The sequence below is a fragment of the Daphnia pulicaria genome, chromosome 7 (genome assembly GCF_021234035.1).
Source record: "Daphnia pulicaria isolate SC F1-1A chromosome 7, SC_F0-13Bv2, whole genome shotgun sequence".
NCBI classification, from domain to species: domain Eukaryota; kingdom Metazoa; phylum Arthropoda; class Branchiopoda; order Diplostraca; family Daphniidae; genus Daphnia; species Daphnia pulicaria.
In genome coordinates, this window is record NC_060919.1 from 14,560,962 (window position 1) to 14,583,743 (window position 22,782).

The following is a 22,782-nucleotide window of genomic DNA, read 5'->3' on the forward strand; positions in this document are numbered from 1 at the left end:
AAAATAGTTGGCCGTCGTCAGCACGACAAACTTTTCTTTTTCAAGTGACACTGCCGGATTTCCTCAACTCCTTTTTGGTCATTTGATGAAGAAAAAAATGTCGTTATTTTATTTTTTTGTTTCCAGACACAAAAAAAAAAAATCAATTTGGGTGAGGATTTTTCATTGGGGACGATGGGGTGGTCGCGATTGTGTCAAGTCACACAACTACCAAATAAAAAAGGCGAGTCAATATAATGTACCGGTTATTTCTTTATTCTATACGCACTATAGAGAAGGGATGTAATAAAGATTTGCATATCATTAGCATATCCCCCTAACAACACACACACAAATATCCCGGCGCACAATTTCGAAATAGAAAAATAAATGGGCGATGACGAGTGCGGATAGGCGTGTCAAAGAATCAAAGAAAATCAGAAAAAAAAATAAATAAAATTCAAACATTTTTATGTATATATATTCTTCCAGGCGTAATTGAAATCATTTCTGTGCAATCAATGCCACATCTCGTCACATCACCCCCATCAAAAAAGGTTAAATGATAAATTCGTTCGTGTGTGTGCACAATCGTTTTTCTATTTGATTTTGACCGCCGCTGTGCTTAAAAGTGGATCTCGTCAACCGTTGAATCATTTGAAATTCTCCATTTCCGTGTTTGTTTGTTTAAATAATTCACCGCGCACCCGGGCCGTTGTTGAATTCCGGCACAGGCGACATCGTCAACATTTTCTATTTGCTGAAGAAGAAGAAGAAGATGATTCTTTTGAAAAAGTGTCAACCGCTCGCTCATCTACAAAAAGATGATTCTAATACTTCTGGGATCCATCAACAGCTCACAGTATACTCAGTTTGATGTCTTTTCCGGATGACCAGATAATAATGTCTTCCCCTCTCTTATCTTCTGTGTGTGTTAGTTTCATCATGGAAATTGTTTCAACACCTTTTCTTCGCCAGTTTATTATAGCCGGTTGGTAGAGAAAATTTTCCCTTTTTGGTTGGAAGAGAAAAGAGATTTGTCTCCGCACATCCTCATTCCGGATTTTCTTTTTTCCTTTGAACGTCTTTGAAGAAAGAATATCTATAAGCAGCTGTGGGTTCTTTTTCCACGTAAATTCTCTTCTTCCGCCAAGGGATCAGGACGGATTATATCGAGTTGGTCACCACAATCGAAACAAACAAGCTCTCCTCTCCTCTCTCTTCCATCTAAAGAAAAAGGAGATAAAAACAGCCGTAAAATAAGATAAATTTTTTGGAAATTTCTATACCCAACGTACACGAGCTGTGCTGAGAGACTGTCCATTCAATTCTCTCGTGCGTCTTTAACTCTCACAAGAAGATTCCAACCGCCAGATATATATATTCTACTCCGGATCCATTCAAGGATATATGTTCAGACTGGGACTATATCACCCGGGTTCATCCATCCATCGTCGGATGTATCGTTCAAATCCGCCCGCTTTTTTCTTCTTCTGAACAATGTGGGACTAAAACATTCCAGAGGGACGTGCTGTGTCTACTCTGCTGTGCATAAGCGAGTCCTGCCGTTCCCGCCTGGATGAGCAAATTGCACGTGGACATTGACGGAAATTCCTCCCAGTTTTCTTTGTCAAGTGAATGAGAGATTCTTATTCTTTCAACTGTTTTTCGCTTTTCTATACTGGTTGGATGGATGGATGGATAGAAGAGCTAAGTCGTTTGCGACACACGAGGAAACCTGTTCCGGTTAGCTAATATCAAATTATTTTTTTTTTAAGTTGCGTCGACAGTTATTAATGGACCAGTGTTTTTTAAATCAAATTTGAAATTTTAGCAAAATTGATTACATTCGAAAATTTGAAGCAAATTTAATTTTGTATTTGATTTGTGACTACAATATTAGTTTACTATAAATTTAATCACAGGTAAAATCAAAAGACATTTGATTAATTGCAACATTGCTTTGCAGACGAAATAATAATTTCATTTGTTCGTCTGCTGTCTGCAAATCTGCAATCAGTGTATGCCTGTATGGTCTCGTCACGAACTAGTGCCCACATCTATAAATGGTAAGTTTAATTGCAAATTATTTCTTATATCTTTAAGCTTGACACAGACAATGTGGTTATAGTGATGTATAGATTGAACACGTCAAACTATAATGAATGCCAAATGCCAGGAATTTGGGTGTGTGTGCTGCATACCAAACATTTTCAGAGTCGATTGTTAATGAACTGAAATGTGTCCAGTTAGAAACGGTCATTCATTTCTACCAAATAGTTTTTAAATACGTTATTTGATTTTTTTTTGTTGTGTGTGTTCTTGTTGTTTGCCTTGAATGTGTAGATCTGGGACTTTCATTTTGCTCACGTATAGGCGGCTGGTCCGGGCTGTCACGAACGCTTGAGTGATTGAGTCGATTCATTTTTCAAACGAACGCGCCCGGCGTCCATTTTTGTTTTCTGTTTCTCTCTTTTCTCGTGGTGAGATAATTGGATTCTTTGTCTTTTCTCTATACACAACCAAAAAACTGGTTGAAATCGGGCTGGACCCCAGCTTATAGTTGACTCGATCTATACATGGGCAAAAGACCCAAAAGTCGTCCTTTTATAACATTTTTATTCCGCGCAGCTTTTAAAAAATCAAACAAATCATTTCCCCAAAAATCCCTGGTCGGATCAACTTGTTATTGTTCTTGTAAATAGTTGACAGACTGTTTTTTAAAAAAACACGAAAAAGGCGCACAAGCCCCTCATGTTGTCGTGTCTAATACCGTCTCACACTAAATCACGCGGGACTCTGGCCAGTGAAAGTGTGCTAGAGTTTTACATCTAATGGCACAGCCCATCAAATGTTTTATTATACAGTCTCAAAACTCTCTCTCTAGCTCTAGCTCTGAAACTTTTAGTTTCTTATTTGAAAAGGGGAATTATTACGTAAATGGTCGCAGCTTCTTGTATATGTATTTATTAATCGGGGGGCCCTTTTTGTCTTGTTTGTGTGACAGGTATATTTATTTGCATCTATTTATTTGAGTCTGATGTCCTTTTCGGGGGGGTTTCTTCTTATGGACATGTGTCCGTTTTGATCATATTTTTTTCCGACATATGCCATATGCAAAAAACAAATGAATGATAATAGTGACGCAATGATGTTTGAAATTATTCTTGTCCTTGTGGCGATGAAAGTTTGATCGGAATTTTTGTTTGGCGTCTGGTCGATCTCGGCCATAGATTTATGCGTCGTCATCTTGTTTTTAAAATAAGGTAAACATTTTTCTAACCTAGTAATTGATTGAATTGAAAAAAAAAAAACTAGATAAATTGACTGAATGCGCAGGGCTAATCAAAAAAATTTGTGTTGATGGTGTAAAATTAACCGCGTTAATAAATAAAAATCAACTTGACAAATTGGTCGTTGGCCATTGAATCATTTCAATAGAATCCCCGAATGATTTTTTCCGACCGTGACGGTGCACGTCTATACACCAACTACTATGTATAAAGTTGAATAATCTCAACTAAAAGCTCGGCGCGGAACAAGAAAAATAAAATCAAACATTTCCTTTTCTTTTTGCTCAGTAAAGAAGAAGAAGAAGAAGAAGAAGTTTTTCTTTCTTCGTTTTGTCTGTTGTTGTAAAATCACATAATCAGATGGTCACGCTGCCAACTATCGTCCTGGGCTTTATTTTCCCCTAGATTCCGACCGTGACGCTTCACTTTCTTATTCATTCTTTTTCAACCTTTTTTTTAGAAAAATAAATTTTTTACCCCATCGAAAAAAATATTTATTTTTTTAATCTTCTTAGATTTTTCTTGTAATAAATTTGGGAATTAGAGAAATAATAAAAAAAAAAGTTTGACGCTTCGTCACCTTAAACGGGGGTCGCGTCTATTTTTTGAAAAAATAATTGTTGTTGTTGCTTTTTGAAAGTTTTTTCTTCTTTCAATTCATCGCGAAGGGTTTGTCACCCGGTTGTCCTTTGAATGGCATCCTGTTTTTGTGTGTTCCGCCACGATGGCCAGCCAGCCACCACTCAGTGTTGCACACAATCTTCAACCCAGAAAGTTCTTATTCTTTTGTTGTTGCTTACCTTTTTGGATTTTTTATTATTTTCCCACAATGTTAAAAAAAAGGTGTGGAGATGATGATGACGGTTGTATCCATATGAAAAAAAATAACGGCCGTGTCATCCTGTTATAATTCAGGGCTGAGGGGGAAAGAAACCAGAGTGCGTTAACAACGCACAATCGAAAAATACAATCTCCATCCCAGTCGGGATTATATTTTATTTTTTCTTCTCGCCATTTCGTGTTGACAAGATGACCGGGACCCCATCAGTATGGGCGTCAGATGTTGATAAAACAAATTTTATTTTTTTCGGGAGCTGAAGGCTATGTAACATACTTTGCATAGACAAGGGCGAGGGACTTTCTTTTTTTTCAAAAATTCGAATGGCGCCAATTTTTGAAAAAATTTTTGTTGAGTAGGAAAGAAAAAATCAAGATTCAATAGGGACTGGGCAGCGCAATTGACGTGATGATGGGCGTGTCTATACGGCAGCATGTGCAAGTGAGAGCGAAATGTGTCGACACATAACTCGTACGATCTTGTGCGTGTCGGCCCCCTTTTTGACGTTGCTGACCCCCTTTTTCTTCCATGCACGTCATGTGTAAAGTGGAATGAAATACAACATCACTTTCTCAGCAGTCCGCTCCAGATGTCCGTGCCCAACAATAGGCGGGTTCTTGCTAGGAGCCGCAAAGGCCGAGCTATTAAATATTTGCATATACGGCCAGAAATAAAAAGGAAAGGGGGGGGGGGAAGATCGACCCGAATAGAAATATAGAAATTAAATTGTTGTGTTTGGAGATAAATGGACAGTACATTTTTTTCTTTACAAGACGAACACCCCCCGATGCAAAAATGGGGCGTTGGCCACCTTTCACTTTGCCTCCGAGGGCTTGTAATAAAAAAATTATTTTGACTGGAATTTCTGTACAGACGGGTCTACTGTGTAGTAGTTATGTGATTGTGTTTTTACAATCAATTACAGCGTGATGAAGCTCTTTCTCAAAAGATGATTGTCACTATTTCAAATTTCGCGGGTCATTTTCAAACGTGTGACATTTATCGTTCAAACATTTGAGATGTACGAGGTGAATTGAAATCAGATCATCAATAGAATCTTATACTGGGGCACCAGACTTGTATCGGAGCTACTGGCCCATGTCATTGGAGACTTAAGGCGATTATTAGCTATGCATTGAAGCTAGAAAGAGAGAACTACGTGAATACGGATTATAGATTTGTTTTTCCCCCCTACCAAAAGGACTATAAGGCATCAACAGCTGTTGTTACAAGTCTTATCGTTCGTTTGGCTTCCGGCGTCTTGGAGAAACCCAGAAAAATTAAAGAAAAAAAAAATCAAAATCATTTTCTGATAAGAAACAAAATAACCAAAAATTGTTTCTCGTAATATTGCCGCGTGGAATAATAACAACATGAATATGGAAATGGTATTTATACACGAAAGCGTAGAAGAAAAAAGAAAATATTTATATGTAGACGATATAGATAGAATCATACTATAAGGTTATCATCTATAAGAGGGGGGTCTCTCGTGTCGAGGGGGATAAAACAGCCGACAAATCCCGTAGCGTCGACCGACGGCGGGGCTAATATTCCCGAACAATTTTTCTTTATATTCTTCTGGGGTTTATTCTCTTATGGAGGTACACACGTGAGCAGACTATGTATTAAAAAAGAGACACACTGTGCGTACCGTGTGTACATATTCAGCCCAATCACATCACGCGATATTGAAAAACAAACATAATATGATAAACCCCCCCTATATACACAGTATCTATACTCAAACTTGTCCAGGGCATTTGTCTCTATATAGACCCTGTATGTGTGTGTGTAGAGTCTAACGGGGAAACCGTATGATGTACAGGTGCGTAGAGGAGAGAGGTGGCGTGACTGGCTATTCAAATGAGTTTGCACGCGCCGGAGTAGTCTAAGGAAAAGTCTATTTCACCGTTTTCTTCTCTGATGCCGAATAAAAGTTGAGAATATACTGGTGTACCATTTTCGAGCCTTTTTGTTTGATTTCATGGACCCGTCATCATCAGGTCATGTCTTTCTTCTTCTTTATTTAAAAAAAATTCAATCAACTCCGACCAAAAAAGATTATTTTCAAAATTAATTTTTGTCGCTTCTCTTTTGTTTTCAAAGATGCGTGAATAGGATCGTCCCAAAAACGGACAACAATAGAGGCCAGGTACTTGTATACATATTTAGATTAAATGATGCTGGATAAATATTTCACCTTGGACACACACACACGGTCCTTTCTTATTATATTCTTTCGTGAATTTTTGTCTTTTAAAAAATATTATTCAATGCTGGCGCAATGTCCATTAGCTCCCGTATTATCCTCTGAGCTCAGTAAAAAACAATTTCGTAACTGAAAGAAGAGAAAAAAAGTGTTGTGTTTTATGATCTCCGAGTATATTACAAGACAAGGTATTGAGATTGATTGATTGTAACGCTGAGGAGCAAAAGCGAATCGAATTTTTTGATTTTTTGGAAAAAATTTTGTTTTTTAAAAATCTTTTCTCTTTTCTCTTTTTGAAAAATGGGGAAAAAAGTCCCCACCCGTCGAGTTGCATCAGGACATTCCATTTTTCTTTTATGCCTTTAAAGCTTAGCTAGACTTAGTATATATATATGCGATCATGATTTATACATAGACACAAGGGGGGATATAAGCGTTCTACATCTCCGCATTTTTGTTAATTAAGTCCGATGGTCGTAGAGAGCCGAGCTGCTGCTTGCTGCTGCTGCTGCTTGCTGGCCCCGTCTCTTGTAGATATGTGTGTAGATGGTAGCCCAGCACGGGGGCTGCCAGGGTCTCTCTCTCAGTCGGCGGGCTACCTTTTTTTTTCTTATTTCATACCGAAAAGAGATGGTCCGTTGAAAAGCGGCCAGGCGAAAAATAAAAGAAAAAAAGAAATAAACTTTGAAAGAATTTTCTATTTTTTTTTTTTAGCCTCACACCTGTCTCTTGTCTTATATAGCTATAGGCTGTTGAATCATCTAGCGAAACACCTCTAATATCATCAACACTTGAAAGACACAAAGTTTTGAGGCTTTTTTGGCTAGCTACTACTATGGTGGTAGTAGTAGTAGCGATAATGAGCATTTGTTTCGGTTCATTCTATCCAGTTCTTATTATGTCACACCGTTTTCTTCTTTCTTGAAAATGGCAACTGCATCAGGTTTATTACACGTTGATTTCAAGTGGCAGAGAGACTATATATAGGCATCGACCTCGAGGCCTCTAATCTCTAATTCCATTTAGAAGGAAAAAAAAGTGAAATTGTTTAAGAGATTTAAGGATATATGAACGTTATCATAGAAGAAGAAAAACACAAAACAACAACCCTCTTTTATTTTGATGCTGGAAACTTCTTACCACAGCGGGTCACGATGATAGTTTGGCCGTCTTTTTCTTTTTTGTTTTAACGACTGGGCGATTTACAGCCGTTGGAAGAAGAAGAAAAAAAAGGCTTCTATACAATCTATAGTGGCTGCTAACATGTACACTACAACCTTTTGTTGTAAAAGTCTCTGCTCCATCTCTCTCTCTCCGTTTTTATCCATCGGCAATAGCCCCTCTCTCTATTCTTTCAACCCCCTTCTGGTTTTCCCTATCTCTCTGCTGGGTATTTTTCTTTCTTCTACACAAAAGTTAAGGTTCAAACCTTTCCTACCCAGTTGTAAATTAAACGCCAAAGGAGCAGCAGCAGCAGCTAACCTCTCAACAAGAGGACGATAGCAGCCGAATGGGGTTCTTCTTTTTTATCTTTTTGAAGTTCGATCGACAAATATCCGAGAACTTTTTTTAAAAGTTTTTCTGTTGGGATATTTTGTGGATAAACGTCACGGGGGACGTGTGTGTGTGTAAGGGTTGGAAGAAGAAGATTCAGCAGCGCCGGCCTCACGCCGTGATATGTTTGAAAGCATCTTCTTTCTAGTATAAGATTTAAATATTGCGCAAGGAGTTTTCAAAATATTAGACCGTGACGCGCGAGCTCGACGTGAGATGAATATTATTCGGACCGCCAGCAGCACGAGTGCGCATCTCATCATGAAATATGATGATTCCCTATTTTCTTCCCCCTCTTTCTATATTTATAATCAGATTTTTTTTCGACTTGAGCTAGGATGTGATCTGGAAACGATATCGAGATAACATCCATCCCCGCTAGACATTTCCCTATCTAGAATTATTATTAATTCGGTTGGTCGATAAATAACGAATTTCACGTTGGGTCGCGCGCGCGTGAGACTTGTCATGGCTCCCGCTAGCATCTCCTGATTACTTGTCTTATTTTTTATTTAATTTAATAAATTAAAAATATTTCAAGGACGAAAAGAATAAAATTGGAATTATTATTAAATTATTTTTGTTTTGGGTTTTTTTGGGGGGGTTTAACCGCAGACCGCAACCGCACACGACACCTCCCTCCTTATCATCCGAGCACCACATATATAGTTCTCGTAATAATCAAGGTGAACTCTCTCCCCCCCCCCCTCTCGGTATTTTCGGTATGTTTAGGATATGTAATTAAAGAGGTCGTTATATATCCGTCTTTAATTAAATGCGCTCGTTTAGCCTCGTATTAAAGTCGTGGGTCGTTTAAATAGCAGTTCATCTCCATTAAAAATACACCAAACAAGTTCAAACCTCAAAACTCCCTTTTTTTTTATTTTTTAAAAAACTATTTTAAAATTCCCGCCACTCAATTTTTGAACAAAATAAAAATTTCTGGGCGAGGCTCTACCGGTTTTTATTTTACTACGCGGAATATTTAAAGAAAATATTTTACGTTCCGGCAGAAATTTTTCAAAGAATAAAAACCCGTTGAACGACAATACAATACACGATGTGTGTGCACACACAGTGTATAGTATGTGCCCCATGTAGGGGGATCGAACACGCCCTTGCGCGCCTATTGTTGACTTTTGCTGGCCCGCAGGAAGTGTGTGTGCCTATAATTTCAGGGTGGTCACTCAAAAAAACTTGAAAAAAATAGGAACCTGACGGAGGCGGGGTGCAGGTGGATAAGATTTCCTCCTTGTCAAAATAATACTGCGGTGTAGTGTGGTGTGGTGGTGGGGGGAACCAAATAGAAATCGAGTCTCTTTTGTCCGACTAAAATTTTACATTTCTTTTTCTAGGCGTCAGTTTCGTATCCATTTATTGACCAACGCCCCACAACGTGTGCCCCCCTTCGTTTCTTCCTGCCAAATATTTAATTACCGACTGGAGAAATATGCCTGGTGTGTGGGAGAGACACTACTCCGATAGTGTCAAACCTCTTTGTTAATGGCGACAAATAATAATAACAACGAATTGGACCATCGTTCACACGTACGTTTAAACTAACGAGGTAATTATTATTGATTGCAAACAAAACATATGGCGTGTCTGCGGTAATTGCCCTACTTTATTTTAAATATTTCAGATGTAAAAGGCCATTGCGCAGTTGCGACATCATTAAAAAACAAAAAAGAAAATTGTTGCGCAAAGTGATAAAAAGACGACGCCCGCACCATCCATCCATCCATCCATCCAGAAAATATTCGTCCGATTGTTTCCGCATTGTCTGGTTGGTTTCTCGGCTTTCGAAGGTGTTGGTGGAGTTTGGTGTGTGACGACAGTGAGGGATGACGGACGAATCGGCGGGGCGTCGAATCAATCCGTTTTTCATCCACGACGGCGGAACAACAACAACAGCAACAACAACCTGCAACCACCAGGATTTTACTGGAGACAGCAGCGATGATGATCCTTGGAAGAGAGCCGGAATGCCCGGAATGATCCTCAGTCGCAATTGCAGCGTGAAAGCCAACGGGGTCCCGTCGATGACGGGCGGTGCTGGAATGGTGGACGTTAATGTCCGTCAACGCAACGCTGTCGGAATCATCAAATGGATAAGAAAAGAAAAGAAGAAGAAAAAGATTCAGAATAATAAGAAGAAGACGCTCAGGTATGGAGGACGCCCTACTGCCGGCGCCCACCTGCGCGATTTTATGCACGCCACGTCCATGCACGGCCTGAAATACGCGGCCGAAAAAGAGGCCACCTGGATCGAAAGGTATTAAAACCCCCAAAAAATCACGCGCGAAAATTTGAATGATTACAATTTTTGTTTGATCGAAAATTTATTTTTAGCGCCGCAACTGTTTTCCCGACTCATTTGCATACGCCGTGAGAAGATCGGCGTGTAAAATTAGCGCAGATGTTTTTTACTTTTTTTGCAATTTCCGACCTAATAATTCCGCGCGCTAAATGCCCGTGTTACACTATTATGTGGCGCGCCATTAATCGGTGCCGTAGAACGGTGATTAACATCTCGTGATCGTGACGACGTAACTTTTTTGTGTTTTAGACGCTGGGCCATTGATTTCAAATGCGGGTCAATTGTCGATTGCCAAAAGTGGTTGGTGGTGAACGACTGGTCGGCGCAAACTCTCTCTGGCCGGCTCTGTTATTGTTGTTGTTGTAGGCAGCGCACACGAGCCCTTTTGTCGGCGTGATGTGTCCGTGTCCGTCCCATCTCGTCATTATTTTAATCACACACCTGTCGGGGGGGGCCTTAGCGCGTTCGAATACACAAGTAAAAAAAAATGGTGAGAGAGATGAGGAAGTTGTACACGAACGGAGAGTCCGCGTTCTGGCGGCGGAGCGTGATGCCACACCTGCCGGTCCGAGAAGAAGAAGAACGTCGGGAAATGTTCTTTTACCCACCCATGGGCTCCCCCCATGATAATTGATTGATTGTTTCCATACGAGGTTCTATATGAATTTTTTCCTATTTTTCCTTGTTGTTATTTCTTTTTGAGCAGGTTCCTCTGGATTGCTCTCTTCCTGGCCTGCTTCTGCACAGCTGTCTTCTTCATTATGCGCATGTGGTCCAAATGGGTTTCCTCGCCCGTCATCATCTCGGTACTTACACACATAGGGGAAAAAAAAACAAAAAGTTGGACAAATGTTTAACCGATTGATTTTTCTTTTGGAATTTCTATTTTTCGTTTTTTTTTCAAACTGGTGAAGGTGGAGTCGACGGATTTCCCTAATTCCATGATCAATTTCCCAACCGTTTCCGTCTGCAACGTCAATCAAGTCTCCAACGCCATCGTCCTAGCATTGATCAAATCAAAGTATTTTATTATTTTTTTAAAAAACCGAAATTTGAATTTTCAACGCCATCTATTGGCCGAAACGTTTAACCAAAAAATATCATCTAAAACGTGTTTATTGTTCAACAACAATCTCAAAGCAGGATCTACCGGGAGGCCAATATGAGTCGAGAGAATTTACTCGATCTGCTGGGTGGTCTGATGAGGGGAGGCGTTCCCGATAGCGGCGAAGATTACATCACGCAATTGGAGGATAGCATCCACCTGGGTGAATTGACGTCGGCCAACTTGACCTTCTTCATGCGTAACGTAAAAACGGCTCGCGCTAGCACACACACACCATTTTTATTTGTAGCTTCTTGCTCTGAAAACCAAGTGTGTGTGGCCAAACACTTGATCAAAAGATTTACACGTTTTTCCTTTTTTTTACTTATATACAGGTGGCCCAGCCGTGCTCGCAGATGCTCCTCTATTGCGAATGGCAGAGCAAGCCGGTCAATTGCTCCGATATTTTCCAGCTGGTACCGTCCAATCAGGGCTTCTGTTGCGTCTACAATCTCCAGACGGTCCACCTCAACAGGAAAAGGTACTAAACAAACTCAAAGAAATGAGTTTCTTGTCTCCTGTTCGGTCCAGCGATTTTTCGAATGAATTCGACCGGAGAGAATAGAAAACCGCCAAATTAAAATTGAACGAGGATGATGTTATGAGAACAGGAACAGAGCCGTTCCAGCCGGCCAACAGCCCGTCAAGGCTCACGGAGAAGGCGTCCAAATGGGTCTGACTGTTTTACTCGACGCCCAAATCGACGACTACGCGCTGACTTCTTCCTTCTTTCACGGATTCAAGGTGACACACTTTGCCAAGCCGCTTGTTGAAATATTATTAAGGTCCTCAAAGATTATCTCTTTATTCACACTTGAATCAATTGCCGATTTTCATCACCGTCGAATTAAAAACAACCCCAAAATTATTCAGGTGTTAATCCACCATCCGGAAGACCAGCCTGATCCGTCGACCAAGGGCTTCGCAGGTAAAACAAGTCTTATTCATTCGTGACACACGCACGATTTCAATTAGAACCGGCGTGTGGGGATATAGTATTTCACGTGAATGTTTCAACCCCGGCGAGCAAATGAAGCCGTTGCAATTGTGAACATTTCTCTTGTAACACGAGAGGGAAGAAATGATCACGAGGGATTTAAAAATATAGAAAGCTCGACCATATGGTGTCAAATAGGATTATTCAAAAAATTCACGGGATTAAACCTCTGAGCTCTCTCACTTTATCCTATATATTGGAATGTCACGATATTATTTTGTTGTTGGGAAAAGTTCAATTGTGCATTAAAGACTAAATTGATAAGTTGATTTCGCTTATAGTTTCGCCCGGAAGTGAGGTGTTTGTCGGCGTGTCAGCTTCGTCCATTTTCAGCACGGATGACGTCCGGCTCTTGACTCCGGCCGCTCGGAATTGCCGCTACAGTTACGAGAATCACCTGAATTACTTTTCCCGCTACAGCCAGTCGAATTGCTTGATGGAACGCATGGCCAGATCCATCACACGTCAATGCGGTTGTCTCCCATTCTACTTTCTGGGTCATTTTCCTAACTAACTATTTTTAGTCTGAAATTGTGGTAATAACTGACGCATCTTTTTCTTTCCTTGTAGTCGGCGACGAAGCGACACCCACCTGCCGTTTCAAAAAGAAATCATGCGTCCAGTCAGCCTTCCGTAATTTAAAAAATTAAAATCATTTATTACATTCCTACTCCTATTAAAAACTTCCTATCTATTTTGCAGATGATTTCTATCAGAAGGATGTCAATTGCCCGGTGAATTGTAACACGACCTCCTACACGGCGGACATTTCCCGCGGTCATTTCCCCAATCGAGACTTTCGCGCATCTCGAATGGCTCGTAACACCAAGGCGCCAATCAACGATACTTACCTACAGTTGAGCCCCAATCGATCCTGCAATCCTGAAACATGTAAATTAAAATCCTGTTTGTTTCTATCCGATGTAGAAACAACGTGGCCCTGTTGCACGTCTTCTTCCGCGACCGCAGCGGAATCCAGTACCGGCGTGACGTTCGCTACGAATGGCAGGATTTCGTTTGTAAGTCTAATATCATAAACTCAATCTGTATTTACAAGGATAATAAGCGCTATTTCAAACGCGTCAATAATTAATCTGTGCGATTTTTAAAATAAAAATTTCGTTTTCTTTTTAATCAGCCGCCGTTGGAGGTTTACTGGGACTTGGAGTGGGTTTCAGCCTCCTTAGCTTGATGGAGATCCTCTACTTTTGTGGTTTGCGATCCTGTCTACGTAGGAATCGCGCTATTCCAGCACCGGCACCATTTCATCCTTTTAATCACATCGAATTTGATATTAACAAACGTCTGGCGCGCCACATACGCCTCAATATGTGAATATTTACAACACCTGTCAGTTGGACAATGTTTTTAGCTGCTTAGCCACGAATCAATCAACGAATGGGCCAGGGTGCCACGGGGTGGAACGAAAAAATTATTTGTTCCTTCCTGGGCGGACGTCATCGTTTCCAGCGGATTGGCCTTGATGGAGATGAGAGAACGTCTCACTTCGTCGACGGAAAACCAACGCGCGTCCTCCAGCTCCGAAGTATCCACATCGAGTACTTCATTTCCTAAATTTAGAATTAACAGAAAAAACAACGTCAATCTGGAATTATCTTGAAATCAAAATATACTCTGTACCGCTGACTATTGCGTGGCATCCGATCATTAAATTGCTTGTCGGGAAGGACCAATGCTGAGACGCTTTGTAATCGACGCTGAGGACAGTGAGGCCGACTTCTTCGGCTACTTCTCTGCGAATACCTTCCTCCAATGTTTCTCCTGAATGTCAACATATTTGTTTAGTTTCAAGGCTGAATTGGGGAGGATTTCAATGTGATTACCTGAGTCGACATATCCGGCGATACAAGAGTACATCCCTTTAGGATGGCGTCCTTGTCTGACAAGCAGAAGCTTGGTCTTCAAACTGTCAGCTACCAGGACAATCCCGACAGGTGACAGAGATGGATACCAAACTTCCTCGCATTTGCTGCAGGTTCGACAGGATGCAGTTGAATTTCTTGCTGAAGGGCCACCACATTTTGCACAGTGAGTATTTCTTCTGTGCCAGTTGAAGATGGCTTTGGCTTTCGAAGCTAGAGCACTTTCAGAGGTAGGCATCATCTGTAAAATTGTCCAAATTGTATTACGAGTGAAGAATGGAGAAAAAAAAACTTTGATTTAATGCTGTTTTACCATAAGGCTAAGGCGGAAATCAGTGAAATTTCCCTGAGATTTCTTGAGGACTGCCTGTTTCAATTCTTTGCCAAAGCCAACAATTTGAACGGCAAACTGGAACTGGCCTGCATCCGTCATTCCAAGCAAAAGGGCATGCTCCAAAAACAATTTTGGATCCACACCCAAATCCGCGAAATCCATCCAAGCGATGTTGAAATCTTCTGTCAATAATGGGTCCCCTTTATAATATACCAAGCATTTCCCATGTTTTATTACTTCCTCCGTCATCCCTGTTTTCTCACGCAAGTTTTGCAACATTTTCATTCGTTGGACATAGGACAGCTGCTGCCCACTGGTCTGGCCAGTTGGATTTTTGCCGATTAAATGGCAATTTCGGCTTGAATTCCACTGTGGCCTATTTAGTTTGGTTCCACTGAAACGAAAGGCAACACTCAACGCTCGAAAAACATTTCTTGAGTTCATGATGCCAAAGATCACGGCGAATTTTCAATTTTGTTAAAAATAAATAACGGAATTTGGTCAAGGTCAGCAGACGAACTATTTGTTATCAAGATTTGGACAAGTCAACAACCATTTGCCAAACCGTCTAACTAAATCGTAACCAACGAAAATCAAAAGAATATTTTTTCATTCCCAAAAATGTAATAATATGCGTTTACCTTTAATCACATTCAAATATGCTCAAATAATTTTGTTTTTTTTAGATAAAAAGGTGCGAAGAAGAGCCAACGGTTCATCGTTGATGTCACAACAGTGCACCGAGCCACCGACTCGTCTGATGACGTCTCTAAGGGCAAATTCCTTCGTTGGTCATTGCGTTCACACAAACATTTTACAAGTCTCGAGATTCTGTTGGGGGGTGTAATTCTGATTGAATTACGATTATAGTCTTCACCATTAATTCGTTGTAGACAGAAAAGTGAGTGCAAAGTGTTCCATTATGTTCGAAATTGTTGTTGTATATGTATTTGTGTATTGTGGCCCAGTTTTCAGATATCTCAGTTGGCAATTTCTGCATCTGAATGCCATTCCCTTTTCTGCCACCTCATTTTGATTTACCTGGAAATCATTCGCCTTTTATTCTTTCGTTTTACTTGCCTATGGCATTTTTATTTTCTTTCCTTAGTCATAAGTTTCTTTTGTTTTGCATACCAGTAGCCGTAACATTGAGTTGAATCCAAGTTAACAGGTGCCATTGAATTGACTTTTTCACAATCTATTTCCAGATCCACAATGTTTGTTTGGGATTGGTTTACTGGAGTCCTTGGGATGTTAGGTACGATCAGTCTCAGCTTGATTTTTTTCATAAAAATAGTAATGCAGTTTCTTATATCTTTTACAGGCCTTTGGAAGAAGTCTGGAAAATTGCTTTTCCTTGGACTAGATAATGCGGGGAAAACCACTCTTTTGCACATGCTCAAGGATGATAGAATGGCTCAACATGTACCTACTCTTCACCCCAGTATGTTTTCTCCCCTTTTTGTTCAAAACTTCGTAATATGAAATGATTTATTTTGGTCAACAGCGTCAGAAGAACTCTCAATTGGCAATATGAAGTTCACTACATTTGACTTGGGTGGCCATTCTCAAGGTAGGGAGCTAAAGTTTGTCATGTTTTAACATATATCTTAATGGTCTGATTAGTTTTTTAAATAGCTCGTCGAGTATGGAAAGATTATTTCCCAGCTGTGGATGCAATCGTGTTTCTTGTCGATGCCTTTGACACTCAACGTTTTGCAGAAAGTAAAAACGAGTTATTCTCACTCTTAGCTGATGAACAGCTAGGGCATTGCCCCATTCTTGTTCTCGGCAATAAAATCGATCGTCCTGGCGCAGCCTCTGAGGACCAGTTGCGAGCTTATTTCGAGTTACATAATACTACCGGAAAAGTACATTCGAAATATTTTTAACCTGATTTTAACCGCAAGTTTAATTATCATCTCGTAATTGTTGTTTTAGGGCAAAACTCCGCGCTCGCAGCTTTCATCTCGGCCCTTAGAATTGTTCATGTGCTCAGTCCTTAAGCGTCAGGGCTACGGTGAAGGTTTCCGCTGGCTAGCCCAGTATATTGACTGAGGTGTACGTCAACGTTCGAGTCGGGGAGGGTAATCAACACAACCTTCCTTATCCCTTTATCTTCCACGTTTTATATTAACCGAAAAAATATCCAAAACGATTCCTATTCGTTCCCCTTCTTTGCCCTCGCTCCTCCTTTTCTCGTATGTAAACATATTACGAGAAAATTCAGCAAAGTAATATATCGGCTCTCGGTTTCTGTCCCTTTACAATAATTCTTGTCAATAATTTCATTATATTGGAATGGTTTGCCATCATATGCAATTGATACTTCTTGTACGCCCCCATGGATTGTTTGCAACTAATTCTCAATTTTTGCATGATACTTTGCTCACTTGAGATGATTTGTTAGTTTATATTGACGCGTTGGCTGTCTTGTAGTTGGGTGATTGATTACAGAGGCGAGTGGTATCATTATGTGCCTTCGTTTTGAAAAATCTTAAAAAGAAATTTTTTTACTTGTTAACGTTGACTTTTTATTCAAGACTAGGCAAAGTTTTCTTCAATTTCTTATACATCAAAACAATATATTTGAATCCATAGTCCCCTGAGGTTGCAAAGTTTCCGTGGGAAATAGGAAAAAATAAAATGATATACATCATACACACAGGAAACAAACCGAGAAATAAAAATAACGTATTCTAGATTCGAACATCTCTGCTCGTTCTTCTGCAGTGTTAAGTACATTTACTTGACTCGATTTCAGGAAAGCTGCGGCTTAGAAATTAGTCCGCGCTAAACTGATTGACGAACATGGGAAAACTAGGTACAGAATGACGGTCATGGTTTGTTACCGAAGAAGATGGTCTAGGTGTTGAAATCCACCGTGATTCCGGAATTATGGCCGGGGATATCTTCTCAAGCTTAATGTAACATAACAAGTCGAAGTTCATTTTCCATTCAAAAATAGTCATTCACTTTTTTGTTTATCTAGAATGTTTTCATTAGAATATTATTGACTACTTGACTATAGTTTGCCATCCAGTCACTTAGCTGAAAAAAGAATCTTTCAAGTTATCATCTTGACCATCGAATCCCGATATCTCCTTGTGAGAATCACTCTATTGAAAAAATGTCAACTGGGTATGTCAACAGGTAAAAGACACCTGTAATGAATATGTACATGCATAGTCTCAACTCTCAAGAACATATAGGATATATACATTTATATAGCTGCAATTCCTCTTTTTATTTCAAATACGCTTGTGGGTTTAGTCGAGAAGGTATAGTTTAAGATAAAACAAACACCAAAAAAACCAAGGAACCCAAAAAAACATAAACGACATGGAAAGTTTTAGAGTCAAAACCTGTCGGAACAATTAGCTTAGTGCCGGTGATTGAGAAACGGTGCTAGTAATAATTTCAGTGCACGTCAGCAGTAAAATGTTTTGCCGATGGTGTCAATGTTATCAAGACTACATGACGAGCGAGAACGTGGATATTTCGGAAGTCTCATATCAACGAATTTGTTCGATAAGAAAGATACGCACTCCTCATGAAAAAATCAAAAATGCCATCTGTATTAATGCAGAGACATTCGTTGTTGGTCGGGACTTTTGGTATTTTAAAGCTTTTTTCCCCCCTCCGAGCTCTGACATAAAATATGTCAATCAAAATGTTCAGTTGTCAGGATAACATGACAACAGCAGAACGAATTTTAAAGTTCTTCAAGAAGATAAAAATCGAACGTGCGATTGGTGCGATGACCGCGATGAACTTCGCATGACCGCATCACAAATGTATACCCAGTATTAGACTACCAGTCTAACAAGTAGCAGCATGCATGTCAGACTAGATGAGATCTTCTCTGTTTGAATTGAATAGCAGAATTGTTTCGTATGTGTAGCTACACTGCCGGTCTTAAATTTAATCGCAGATGCTGAGATGCATCAATACTGAGAATCCTCCCTGACTGAATTATCCAAAAAACCCATATATAATTTTTCCCATATTATACAAAATTTTTTTGTTTATCAGACATAATTCAGACTTAAAAATTATGAAGTTTTTGATAAAAAAGCAAGAAGAATTTGTTTTTCTAAAGTAAACGATAAAAGTTTTGTTTTCGTGGGTTTAGTCAGCTGACGACAAATAGCCTACTAAAAAGTTAGAAACAAAAGAGTGTCATCATGGCGGTGATGAATGAGAGAAACTGAAAGTGACGTGTAGCTTGTGGTCCGTAGGCATCCACTGTTTCATTTCATTTGTTGGATAAAAAAAAAGTAAACAGTTCAGTGTAATGTTACAAAGTTTATTTTCATGTAAGCATAAAGTCGCATAAAGTACGATTAAGGCTCGAAAAGTTTCGACTGCTGAATCGAAGAAAGCATGGTGAAAGTGTAGAGTATTAAAGGCTGGTTGCATAAGAAATGGACAAAGGATTTCATTTTAAATACTGTGAATAGTGTAGGTGTATGAAAATATTTGTTGGAATTAAGCTGTGTCCATGTTATCTCAAGTGGGGTATATTCATTGTGGTTGGAGTACTGCCTCTCAATGTTGATGAAAGATCAGAAGTTTTGTTGGTGAGTGTAGCCCGGTGTAGCCTGTATATAGGGTCTGCGTCTGCCCATTTAACTTTATTTTATCATATCTCAGAATAAGCTTTTAATCAGAATAACCTCAGAATAAACTCAGTCATTTGTCTTCTATCATATCTTTTATTGATTTCCTTCCTTGTGAAACGGGTTCTACCAAATTTTTGTGTAAAAACATTTGCTGGAAAATCTTATGGAATAGTTACCAGTTAGGCCTACCTACCTGGTAAATCTATGATGGGCTGCTTCCTTTGTTATTTTGCTACATACTAGAAAAATAAAAATAAAAAAATTGTATTTGTAAAAAAAACCCTGATAGTTAGGCATCACAGCTATCATGCTTTAGATAATTTTTTCACTGGGCAAGTGAGAGATTTTAGCTTTTTTTACACAGCTATTTTCATTGTTTTCTTAATTGACTACAGTTTTTTTAATGTGTGGAATTTCTACAAAAAATCCCAAACAATATAAACTAATCAAAATGTTATTTGCAGGATAGATGTGCTGTGTGGACTTCACTATGGTGAAATGTATTAGCCAAGGTATGTAAATTTACATTTATCTAAGATCTTTTCTAAGATTCTCTCCGTGCAAGAATTATCAGCGCACTTGAATTGTGATGCAAATCGAAATAAAAACTCACCAGCACTTTTCCAATTACGAACAGCCTTCTCTGTTAGCGTTTATTAGCCCTCCCAATGAGAATTTTTGAGGTTTAGAGCAATCCGTTCGTGCCACATTTTAAAAAATGGATTATGTTCTATTAGACAAGCGATTAGTATCTACTACCCTAAAAAAGTTATCCCATTCCATATTTTATATTTGAATAATTTTTTCGGAAATTTTACCCTTTCAGTTTGGATAGAGAATTAGAGATTCAATCTAGAACATTAATTTAAACTTTTTTAAATAAGATTTTCAAACCTTGACTTTTAATTAACACTGTTTATTTTTCGGTTATGTAAAATAATTTAATTGATTATGTGTAAGTATTTGGTTAGTTTTCCTTTGCTCTTGATCATGTGCCACTACTCAATACGATGGACACAGTTTTAGTTGATGCGTTTTTTTAAAGGTGGAAAGCTCCGACAACGCAACCGCACGATCCGGGCAACTTGAATTTTTCAATGGCGAAAGGGAAAGCGTAGTCGTACGGGTTGTAGACCAAAAAGCGATGGAAAATATTTTTCTGGACGCATTTTGACTCGTAGCAGGACGGTACCAAGGGGCAGGTGGCACCCACGACCACGTCGCATTCTTCAATTCGAGCGGTTTGCGTGTACTTGATGCCGTAAGACTCGACGCCGTTGACGATGGTCCGCCACTTGCCGTCGACATTGATGGCCCGGAAAGGACGGATGTAATCGGTGGAACTTGGGCAGAGATAAGATTCGTCGTTCAACTTGTCCAGTCCGTCGACAGAGTTCTCAGTGTTGGCCAGTTTGTCCTTGTAGAAAGCCAAGATGGCCTGGTAATGTTGGTCCAGGGCTTGTTGCACTTCATGTTGGGGATATTCAGAGTCTTCCAGGCACCAGGACTTGGTCGTGTTTTTGGCGCAGTGCGGAATCTCGACGTACTCGTACTTTGGCTGAGCACCGTAAACAGGTGGTCTGTAGTTCGGGTCTGGCGAGCAGAGAACTCCGACCGTCAAAGAAGCAAAAATCTATAAGAAGAATTAACGCATTTAGTAGAGCATTGTTTTTAATGTATTTGAATGTTGATGTGAATATCTTTACCATGAATTGAACAGACATCGTGATGCTGAGTCTCGTAAGATGTTCTATTTGCTTTGCTTTTCTGGTAACAACTAATTCAAACAAGATGAGACCGCGCCTTTATATACCAAACATGTTTCACATTGCCAATAGAGTAAGAGCTCTTTTTTTTTTAAGTTTCCGATTGACTAGGCAATTTCGTCAATAGAGATTGAAGTGGAAATTGGGTAGACCACAGCTCAACTATGCGAAATCCAAAGTCACTCAAACTGAAACAATCAGTCCGACATTAGACGTTTTGGTTTACACCCCGGTGGTTTCCGCTATAAGACTTGTACTCCAATGGGGTAATATTTTGAACAAACTTATTTTGTTGTTACAAAAAGAGAAGTTAATATGGATCAAGGACACCACATCACCAGTGAAATGGAAATTGGTTTAGTGCAAGGAAAGAACTGTTGACTGCAAAGCATGGCGCGCTATAAAAACCTTTGGGTATGTTTGAATCAGCATCAGTCGAAAGCTGACAATCACCCAAACAACTTTGAAAATTGCGGATCAGAAAAATTTTGAGATGTTGAACATAAAAACTGTGGTAAGTTCAACTCCAATTAGCGCTCAATGATCAATTAAGTGTTAATATAATTAATAACAGTAGAAATTCTCGTTAAAAAATCTAGTTGTGTTTGGCAGCCGTGTTGGTTGCAGTAATGGCCGAGCCTGAACCTCAACATTACCCCAATACTTTCTTTCCTCCACCAACTTCTTACCCTAAACCAGAATACCCCGAACGAGCTCCAGCGTACCCCAAACCTTCCTATCCTACTCCAGCACCAGCCTATCCAAAACCAACTTACCCTACTACACCAGCCTATCCAAAACCAGCTTACCCTACTACACCAGCCTATCCAAAACCAGCTTACCCTACTACACCAGCCTATCCAAAACCAGCTTATCCTCCTCCAGCCTACCCAAAGCCAGCATATCCTTCACCAGTGCCAACTTATTACCCCAAGCCATCCTATCCCCAACCTGCATACCCTGCACCTTATAACCAAAAGTACGAGAGCGAATACTGTGACTCTCGCAAGGCCCCGAAATGCTCGAAAAACGGCACTCTGACCTTTTGCCTTGAGGATTCTGAATACCCCGAGAAAGAAGTCAAGGTAATCTGAAGGAAATTTTAATACTTAAGTTCACTATTCTTAATGGAATATTTGATTATATACCCATAGTACGCCATCGATTACGACTCTATTATTTTGAAGAAATATGCTGATGTTGCAGAACAGTCGGCTGACAACTTGGTCGATGGTCTGACATCTTTAGCCGAGAAACATTTCGACTATTCTGATTACCACGGCAACACCTTCGAAAAGGGCAACTGGGTTGGTGGTGAAGGATACATCTGCCCCAGTGATGTCCTTTACGCCCGCCCTGTCCGCGCAATCAATGCCGAAGGTGAGTGGCGCGTCATCGTCCAAGAAATGGCCTGGCCCGGATACACTCAGACCCAGCGCACCGAGACTTGTTTGTTCCCCGGCTCATCTTGCCGCACGTTGGCACCTTGCTATCAGAGCAAATGCTTGCAAAAATATGTCTACCAGCGGATGCTTTCCTTTGATCCATGTGATCCCCAGAAGGGAATCTTCATTGACATCTACAAGTTGCCATCGGCCTGTTCGTGTCACATTTCAGCTTAAATTCTTACTCGACCCTTCAACATCCCCCTACCAAATTTTTACAATGGATACTTCATGAACGAATATTATTTAAATAATTTGCTGTCGGATCAATAAAATGAGTTACACTAATATTAGTTCTTTATTCTTAATTGATTGGTGTTTCATAAGGAACTGTGTTAAAGATTAAAAATCAAAAGGCGAGTAGCCCTATTGAAAACGGGTTTTACAGAATTGAACATCAATATTGATTGGTATAATAAATTCTCAAATCC

General features: G+C 39.8%; 5 protein-coding genes across 6 annotated transcripts; 3 read left to right on the top strand and 2 right to left on the bottom strand.

Moving 5' to 3' along the window:
• The first annotated feature begins 1,972 nt into the window (after positions 1-1,972).
• Positions 1,973-13,633, top strand: LOC124348767 (pickpocket protein 28-like). Its single transcript, XM_046799041.1, has 14 exons — positions 1,973-2,048; positions 9,232-9,443; positions 9,519-10,151; positions 10,903-11,002; positions 11,111-11,217; positions 11,340-11,505; positions 11,637-11,782; positions 11,913-12,045; positions 12,175-12,229; positions 12,580-12,795; positions 12,869-12,931; positions 13,001-13,154; positions 13,226-13,317; positions 13,437-13,633. The coding sequence occupies exons 3-14, from the start codon at positions 9,721-9,723 to the stop codon at positions 13,631-13,633; spliced, it is 1,860 nt and encodes a 619-aa protein (XP_046654997.1). The 5' UTR covers positions 1,973-2,048; positions 9,232-9,443; positions 9,519-9,720.
• On the bottom strand, positions 13,328-15,071 carry LOC124350694 (NAD(P)H pyrophosphatase NUDT13, mitochondrial-like). The gene is made up of 5 exons (XM_046801502.1): positions 14,495-15,071; positions 14,143-14,422; positions 13,940-14,080; positions 13,647-13,869; positions 13,328-13,568 (listed from the first exon to the last, which is right to left on the bottom strand). The coding sequence occupies exons 1-4, from the start codon at positions 14,957-14,959 to the stop codon at positions 13,667-13,669; spliced, it is 1,089 nt and encodes a 362-aa protein (XP_046657458.1). The 5' UTR covers positions 14,960-15,071; the 3' UTR covers positions 13,328-13,568; positions 13,647-13,666.
• A 184-nt stretch (positions 15,072-15,255) lies between these two features.
• LOC124350803 (GTP-binding protein SAR1-like) lies at positions 15,256-17,019 on the top strand. Its single transcript, XM_046801632.1, has 6 exons — positions 15,256-15,416; positions 15,724-15,773; positions 15,840-15,959; positions 16,023-16,088; positions 16,154-16,386; positions 16,457-17,019. The coding sequence occupies exons 2-6, from the start codon at positions 15,731-15,733 to the stop codon at positions 16,571-16,573; spliced, it is 579 nt and encodes a 192-aa protein (XP_046657588.1). The 5' UTR covers positions 15,256-15,416; positions 15,724-15,730; the 3' UTR covers positions 16,574-17,019.
• A 1,673-nt stretch (positions 17,020-18,692) lies between these two features.
• Positions 18,693-22,639, top strand: LOC124350711 (proline-rich protein 1-like). Of its 2 annotated transcripts, none has more exons than XM_046801527.1 (5): positions 18,693-19,098; positions 19,605-19,652; positions 21,003-21,420; positions 21,506-21,991; positions 22,061-22,639. In XM_046801527.1, the coding sequence occupies exons 3-5, from the start codon at positions 21,400-21,402 to the stop codon at positions 22,526-22,528; spliced, it is 975 nt and encodes a 324-aa protein (XP_046657483.1). In that variant the 5' UTR covers positions 18,693-19,098; positions 19,605-19,652; positions 21,003-21,399; the 3' UTR covers positions 22,529-22,639. The 2 variants fall into 2 exon arrangements, with proteins under 2 accessions (XP_046657483.1, XP_046657484.1); XM_046801528.1 differs by having other exon boundaries at positions 21,212-21,420.
• Positions 20,035-20,904, bottom strand: LOC124350793 (protein spaetzle-like). The gene is made up of 2 exons (XM_046801622.1): positions 20,847-20,904; positions 20,035-20,773 (listed from the first exon to the last, which is right to left on the bottom strand). The coding sequence occupies exons 1-2, from the start codon at positions 20,862-20,864 to the stop codon at positions 20,180-20,182; spliced, it is 612 nt and encodes a 203-aa protein (XP_046657578.1). The 5' UTR covers positions 20,865-20,904; the 3' UTR covers positions 20,035-20,179.
• Positions 22,640-22,782: the final 143 nt, after the last annotated feature.

Coding starts and splice junctions, on each gene's coding strand:
- LOC124350803 (XM_046801632.1), top strand. CDS start 15,731: ATGTTTGTTTGGGATTGGTTTACTGGAGTCCTTGGGATGTTAG. Junction 16,089..16,153: donor CTTGGGTGGCCATTCTCAAG/GTAGGGAGCTAA, acceptor TTTTTTAAATAG/CTCGTCGAGTATGGAAAGAT. Junction 16,387..16,456: donor TACATAATACTACCGGAAAA/GTACATTCGAAA, acceptor TTGTTGTTTTAG/GGCAAAACTCCGCGCTCGCA.
- LOC124348767 (XM_046799041.1), top strand. CDS start 9,721: ATGACGGACGAATCGGCGGGGCGTCGAATCAATCCGTTTTTCATCCAC. Junction 12,796..12,868: donor TCTCCCATTCTACTTTCTGG/GTCATTTTCCTA, acceptor CTTTCCTTGTAG/TCGGCGACGAAGCGACACCC. Junction 12,932..13,000: donor ATGCGTCCAGTCAGCCTTCC/GTAATTTAAAAA, acceptor TCTATTTTGCAG/ATGATTTCTATCAGAAGGAT.
- LOC124350711 (XM_046801527.1), top strand. CDS start 21,400: ATGTTGAACATAAAAACTGTG. Junction 21,421..21,505: donor TGTTGAACATAAAAACTGTG/GTAAGTTCAACT, acceptor TAAAAAATCTAG/TTGTGTTTGGCAGCCGTGTT. Junction 21,992..22,060: donor ACCCCGAGAAAGAAGTCAAG/GTAATCTGAAGG, acceptor ATATACCCATAG/TACGCCATCGATTACGACTC.
- LOC124350694 (XM_046801502.1), bottom strand. CDS start 14,959: ATGAACTCAAGAAATGTTTTTCGAGCGTTGAGTGTTGCCTTTCGTTTC. Junction 14,423..14,494: donor ATTTCCGCCTTAGCCTTATG/GTAAAACAGCAT, acceptor ACAATTTTACAG/ATGATGCCTACCTCTGAAAG. Junction 13,870..13,939: donor ATGCCACGCAATAGTCAGCG/GTACAGAGTATA, acceptor TTCTAAATTTAG/GAAATGAAGTACTCGATGTG.